Here is a 7,410-nt window from a genome sequence, read left to right as displayed (position 1 = left end):
GTGCTTGGCAAAGCCAAGATTTAGGCGGCGGTCTAGGTGAACGACTGTTTCGCTAGATGAAGCTTGGTATGGACTAAGTTTGCCGATACGATGTGTTTCTCTCAACCAGTGTGTGATCTGAGTCATAGATTCTCTAGTACTTTCATAGCTTCAATTACCACTCGTGGAGGCTACGAGCTTCCTCAACCGCTGCTACTCAGACGGCAGATGGTACATCTGGAGGGTGGATTCTTGTAATTTAGAAGGCGCTCGTGGGCTAGCTTACTAGTTCCTTATTTGCTCAACCGGTGAGCGTAAGGCCATCACGTAGAGGCGTGTAGAAGCACCGAATTAGCATCAACCAGTGACAAATATGAATGAGTGGTTCCCGCGTGATTTGAGTAACAGTTGTCGTGATTTTGCGCTAGGTATAAAGTAAGCTGTATTCATAGAGCAAAGTTTAATTCAATACTAACAAGCTATGGGCTCCACGGCGGGATTCCAATCAGTTCCCACTCGTGAAGAACAGTCCAGAGTCTGGCTCGCGCAACGAAGGGTGAGCACCCCTTGCTTTAGAAACGGCTAGACCGCGCGGCGGGGGTAGGGGCGGGGTGTTTGGGAACGGAAGATAACTGGGAGAAAACATCATCGTCCTCACCTAGAATTCCTTTGCATGAAATACACTGTTGTTTAAGCTAATTTGCAAAAGTGACAGCCCCACGATTTACTTTTGAAATATCAAGGCGAGCAAACAGTGTTAGTTAATTTAGTCAGAGTATCGCTCTTGGTAAGTGTTTGCCCACAGGAAGCCTTGATTCGAAAAGTCCACGCAAACAAAAACAGAGGTTGAATTTGTGCGCTCCGTTCAGGAACAAAAATCAGAACCTCTAAGTAACTAGATGCCATGTCCGCTTCTCTACCACAAAAGTGACATACCCTTCAAGTTAGTAACAAATACCTCATTTATATTACACCATATTATAACGTGAGGCCCACAACATACGTGTTCAGCTGACATCTTTCTTCAAAAGTTCCATCGCCTTGTTCGCTACATATATATTTTGATACCTTTGAGTTCTGCACTACTGCATAAAAGTGTAATCCATACGTATACTCAAACACGGTACGTTTTCGTTACTAGCCCATCTTCTGTGCATGGCTTTCTCGTAGTCAAAAAGTCAAAGCGTTATGCCATTGACTGGGCTCAGGTGGTTAGTTACTTGACCTGGGACTAAGGGGTACCTGGTTCGACACCCATATACGGCAGTCAGAAATAGGCCACTAAAGTGACGAATAATCATACGTAAAAATTGTGTCTGCCCTACCCAAATGGGTATGTGATAGTTGGGTGGATTTTGTGGGTGCCCGAAAAAGCCCCATAGTGTAATGAGAGGTGCGGAACCAGGTCCCAAAAAGGGATGGATAGCTAGCTACCAGCATTCCATTCTAGAGAAAGCTTCCTCGTAGCGCGTGGGTTCCGGTAGCTAAAATTTCAAAGCTTTATGTGCACATTGCACGACAACCTTGTTGCAATTTGTGGTAAGTCCGTACTAGGATGCAAAATTCAAATTTTCTCAAGTATTAAATAGTTAGTGTAGCTCATTGGATGTGGATCAAAAAATGTAGCTAGCTACAAATCTAATAATGAAGCTTCTATTTGTGTACACTGACTCAGATATGATATTTGATCAGGTATCAGATGGTCCTCATAATTATTATATGTCACGGCTCTCCAACACGGTTCCTTTTCTGAGTCCGAAAGACAATAGTACAATAGTGTCAGTGTTTACAGTACTAAGTTAGACAACCAAAGTTATATATTGTCAAAATTCACTTGTACTGATCTGACCTTTGTCATCGCAGGTTTTTGTGATTCAAATTGTAATTCAATGCTGCTACGCAAAAATAACAATCGAATCCTCTTCTATTGTTCCTCAAGCTTTTGGTGCTTTAAGTGCCAGCTCTTGAAAAATCCAATGCGTCCGATTGGATGGTCTGAACCCGAATGGATTCCAGGATACACGTCTAATCCTGGCAGCTGATGCGCGCAAACATTATGCCTAGTTTGCGGTAGCAATGGTGTGACATTTGAAGCAAGAGCGTCATAGTCCTATGTATTGGTGCAAACGCAAGATACTTAATGCTAATGCTTGCGAATTTGAACTACAACATCCGACAGCTAAAGCCAGGGCGGCCGTGTAATCATTCAGAAGGCTTCTCAGAGATCCAATTATTTTATTTCAAATTCCTAACTCTGCTTACGCGTTGCCAGATTTTCCTTGGTTGGAAGCCACAATGCATTAAACATGGTTTTATAACCCAGGCTTCATATGCACGATGTATTAGTACTGTAGGGAAAGATCTACTTACTTCATTAATTAACTTAACGAGATATTATAAATAATTTAGTGCTCAATTTTGACTTCTTATGTACTGCAAGAATAGACGTATTTCTTCACCAAGAGCTGGTCACTGTACGCGAGTGTGGCTCTGACAAGAAATCGCTTAGCAACGCTGACACCACTTCAAACTTGACACATGGATCACATCCAGATCGATATGAAATATCCTTGGCGGCACGCAGGAGAAGATTCACGAATGACTCTAGTCGTTTTTCACGGTTGCGAACTAGTACGTCACGCAAGCCTGTAGCTATAGCCCAGTTGCCGTTTGGAAATCGAGACGGAAATACACGTGACGTCACGATTTCTCGCACGCGCGAACAGTAAGGACACCATTGTGAGTGCGACTTGTCGCTAGGTACTGCCACCGCCTCACGAATGCGCTTGCGTAGCGAACGGAACGACGAGTACCGGTGTTCCACTTGAAAATCGGGGCTATGAATTTCTCTCTCAAGCACACTATTTCTCTGCGCCGACTTGGTCACAAGCACAGTCGCATTTTGACTTAGTAGACCCCTTGGTGCTGACTGCAGAAACACGTCAAGCACATACATTGTCACGTGCTCTTTATAGTCGTAAGTCTTGCTCATCTGCACGTGATGCACATTATTAAGCGCCACAGCTACTTTTGCGCGAGACAATTGGGAGAGTCGCATGCTGTCCAAGTTGAAGAGCTCGGACGGCGTGTCTGTCGTGACATTCATTTCGCTTGGTGGGCTTAATTATTTTTGGGAAATACGCTTCTGGCTACTTTTTGTTTGTCACGTCTGTCTCTATATGCGGTTTGTTTACTGTATGAGACGAAGGGTGCAAGCTTGAAGATTGTTCCACCACTGGCTGACGAGTTGTTTGACGAAAGATCAAGCGTGTTGGAGTTTTCGACGCTGGCGAGCGACTAATGGTGACGATCGAGTAATGGCGACGATCGACGGCACTCAATTTTCTACATTTAGATGTAGGTCGTCGGTAGGTATGAATAAAATAGGAGCGTGCACCACGAAGTATTACGACACACCGACTGTCGACAGATTGCTATTCAGCTGCTGGGTAAGCGCCGGGTCAGCTATTGCTCTATTCATAACTTAGCTAAACCCTCAAATCTATCATCATGCGTCTATTTGTGTCATTTAAGACGATATAATGTAATTTATTTTGAAAGCCCGTACCTTTCTATATCAAGCGTGTAATGTCTAATTTTGCTTTTATAAACTGACAAGTTTTAAAGATCTATGTAATCAAGACGAGGAATTGGAACTTTTCGTTTTGGGCTCGTTGGTTTTTTTACTGAGATATTGGTTGAATTTGCATCATTATGTTTATCTTGCAACGCCCACACTTCAAATATCAAGGTGGTGATATCTTTGAATAGTTTGAACGAGAATATGCTATTGATGCTGGAAATATTTAAGAGACGCGGGATCCGGTTCGCTTCCTCAGTACATGCAAAGCACTTACCATTATTTGATAAAATCATCGCATGTGCGTGGCTCTGACCTGGGTGCATTAGTTCTGGGAAATATTTGCTATCGAAGCTGCTTGTTCAGCCAGCTTGGCAGCTTTATTTAGTTCATCGATGTTAGTATTTGAATATACACAATTTTAAGTAGCTCGAGTTTGAAGCTTGAACATCAGTCTTCAGAAGCTGCTGGTCTGAAAGTCTCAAGGCATCGGATCGCAAGCGGTCGTTAGTCTAGCGCTAAACTGGACTCTATAGAGTAGGCTGATGTTCAGATCGCAATCTCAGACGTTTGGCTAAATCATTGACCCATACATTCGAGAGATTTACGTTTCATCGACGAGTCGGTGTCAGAAGTGCAGTTCGCGTGGCTAGTGATAAAATGTAACGACATCTTTCAGCGCCGCGCTGTTTTCTGGAGTTAGAATCTAGAGTTATCCGTCAACATTGTTCTTTCATCACTCCTTATAATGGACATTTGATCCCGAAGACGCGTCAGGATGTACTAAACTCCCTTTTCTTGCTGTACGAGTGACTTCGAGATCAAGAACGCGGTGATGACAGATACGAAGGGATCTGAGTTTGTGTTGGCACCAAGAACTGTTTAAGTACGAAATTTCGGAAATGGAAGTCTTGCTGAAAGCCATAGGGAGCCTGGTGCTGACAGCGTGTTGAATGACCTCACAAAAACTCGTTTTAACTATGCAGATTGTAGTTTGAACATACAGCAACAGACCGGAACTTCGTCTGATCGTTTGACAGGAGTTTGTAAACGCGTTTGTTCAGATATGTTACCATAATGAACTGGGTAGCGATGAGCGTGGATATCAACAGATGAATTTTCGCGAAAGTCCGTAATTTTGTAGCGAGGATACATCGTGTACATGTACCATCATTAGTTTGGAATCGCGGGTAACATCGTCAGAAACAGACATTATTGGGTTTAACAATCAGTGATACTTGAAAACAGATAATATTTTTATGAGAGCTTATATATATTGACATGGCAATCAGCGATGCGATCGACGCATCGATTAGTGAGCCGCGTCATAAAAAATTCCTCTCTCTTATCGATGTAGTAGTGAGGCTTCCATACATAGAGAGAGATTGACCACCAAGTAATGAATGTGAGATCCTCTGTAAAGCGAGGTGTCAAATACATTAATCGGGAACTTTGATCGGCCAAGCTCAATGTTTGATTTGAGAAGGCAATACAAGTATTCGTCTGTGGTGACATTGGCCACCATTAAAGTTATAAGACATGAAGATCACCACATCTCGAACTAATTGTTTTAATTCCGAGTCATCTTTAAGCGGTACCAACAGCTCCACCAATTATGCAGACACTAAAAGCGAGGGTAGAATTATAAAAAGTAAAACATAATTATAAAGATTATTTTGGCTACTTTTTATAATACTCTTTGATTTGCTCCCGATTCGCCACCTGATGACAGTCAGTGAAACCAACATCTCTGCACTGGTTGACTAAATTAATGCTTGCTCGGCGCAAGATGCGAAGCATCACTCTGTTGCACTTGGTATCACTTGTTGGTCAATCCGACGACCGAGTCAGAATTATGATGTATCCTCTGAAAGGATAAAATAATTTTTACAAATTATCTCCCAGATGTATCAACCCATATTCAATTATAGTTGGTCGCGACGGGCTACTGCAAGAGACACGGAGACGTTATCGCTCACCTCATTGGCTATGAATATACTCTAGTGAGAATTCTTGAGGAACGTCTACATTAACCGTCGAAAAATCACAAGGATTTAATGGATCAGTACCACACATCACGAGCTCTAATTCACGACTAATTTTGTAGGGCTCGGGCAACAAACAGCTAGGGCTCAAAGTATGGATTTTTCTTTCACCAGCTACGGGAATGCGCGTAAACATCTCAGACATCGCCGACTTCTACAGAGCTATGAAGCCATTCAAAAGCAAGACCCAAATCAATCTGCTTGGTATACAATACGTTGACATTGTAACGGGGTTACACGTACTTTTGTATGAGAGGGCGGGTCGCACAAGATGGTGCGACCGTACATAGGTGTGTATTACACAAGTTAGCGTAATCACATAGTAGTGTGGCTACACCGTAACAAGAAGCGATTGCCAGTAATAACGTATATTAATATATTAATTAGGTTTTGTTATATTAGAAAAACCTAGTAAAACAATCAAATACAATCCAATTGGAACGGAAAAGTACCTATACCTTGGTTAAGAATTTCAGAACTCTTGGAGGCGGTGGATTGCTATCGGCTGCACTCGTACTGATTCTTGAAAAGAACGTAAGGTCGGTGACCTTAGCTTAGCTTATTCTAAGCAAAGAATTACGGCAGCCCCACAGCACTTGGCAGCAATAGTTATCAATCTGCGCCCGAGTCGTTGCGACTGATCCGCTGTGAGGATGGATGGATACTCCTATTTGACCCAGAGTATGCAGAACGGGCTTAATAAGCTGATGTCCCTGCTGGGCCCTGGGGGCGTGGAGCACCTTTTTGCGCAAGGGCCCGAGGCCATATGCGTGCGCCTAAAGGCATTTTTAAGATATCTAAATGCTCTGTTAGAGCTCTTACACCAGTAGTAAACGCAGTCAATATCGACTGCGTTTATGACACCACCGTCGACGACGGATGATTTCTTTCGACCCAGGCCGCTCCCGGTGAGCGCTAAGAACTTCGAGAGTAAGGATGGAGAGAATCTCCTGCTCTGGGTGGGAGAGGCCAAGATGGCTATGGCATCCTCCATGCACCAGAACGAGTAACAGCGCATGGCGCTAGCTCCAAGCTCGGAAGCCGAGCGTGAGAATGGGCACTAACGTGTGGTGCTTCGGTTGAGGCTTGCGCTCCCCTCCTGGAAGGAGCTGAAGCGTCAGCTTTTGTGAGTGTTCTCGCCGCCTATTCAGGCCTATCGCGCGAGATCGCGATTCCTTGCTGTCCAAAAGAGCAAGAAGGAATTGGTGGGCTTTGTGCAAGGGTTGCAAACTCTCATTGCCGGCAGCCGACCCTCTCCCCGAAGCGGTCGCACTGACCGCCTTTATGGAGGGCCTCCGCACTGGCGTGGCCAGAATGGAAGCCCTCCGCGTGCATCCCTTTTCTTTTGTAGAAGCGGTGAATATGGTATTGAATCCCGAATTCAACTTCAAGTCTGCACGACTTGGTTGGAATGCACACTCTCAGTGCAGCGGGGCTGCCGAAGCTTAGCCCTTGAGGAAGCGTAATTAAGGTCACCGACCTTTCGTTCTATACTTAGAACAAGAATGAGTAGTTATTACCTTACCTAAGGCTAATAAGTTCTTCCGTTTAAAGTCTAAAACAGATTTCTATTTTTTATTCTAATTTTTACAGTTTAGATTTTCCTAATTATACTAAATATATATAGTAAAACCTAAATACATGCGTAACTACTGGCTACCTGGACCCGTACCGTAATTTTGTTTGGGTGTGGTCACACCATGCACATCTCGTGTGACACACACCCCTGTTACCAGGGTACGTGTAACCCCGTTACACACTCCCCCATTAAGATTGAGAATATTTACAGTTCCAATCGAGTATTGT

General features: G+C 43.7%; 2 protein-coding genes across 2 annotated transcripts; both read right to left on the bottom strand.

The window, feature by feature from the left end:
• Positions 1 to 2,434: 2,434 nt before the first annotated feature.
• On the bottom strand, positions 2,435 to 3,085 carry PHALS_08979 (Phox homologous domain; the record flags this gene model as incomplete). The annotated part of the gene is made up of 1 exon (XM_024724424.1): positions 2,435 to 3,085. The coding sequence occupies one exon, from the start codon at positions 3,083 to 3,085 to the stop codon at positions 2,435 to 2,437; it is 651 nt and encodes a 216-aa protein (XP_024575303.1).
• Positions 3,086 to 5,484: 2,399 nt separating this feature from the next.
• On the bottom strand, positions 5,485 to 5,749 carry PHALS_08978 (uncharacterized protein; the record flags this gene model as incomplete). Its single annotated transcript, XM_024724423.1, has 2 exons — positions 5,485 to 5,546; positions 5,608 to 5,749. 2 exons carry the CDS (start codon positions 5,747 to 5,749, stop codon positions 5,485 to 5,487), a joined length of 204 nt encoding a protein of 67 aa, XP_024575302.1.
• Between the last annotated feature and the right edge of the window lie 1,661 nt (positions 5,750 to 7,410).

Source organism: Plasmopara halstedii (assembly GCF_900000015.1).
Source record: "Plasmopara halstedii genome assembly, contig: Scaffold_323, whole genome shotgun sequence".
NCBI classification, from domain to species: Eukaryota; Oomycota; class Peronosporomycetes; order Peronosporales; family Peronosporaceae; genus Plasmopara; species Plasmopara halstedii.
The sequence above is the reverse complement of the archived record's forward strand: the minus strand, read 5'-3'. Positions and strand labels throughout refer to the sequence as shown.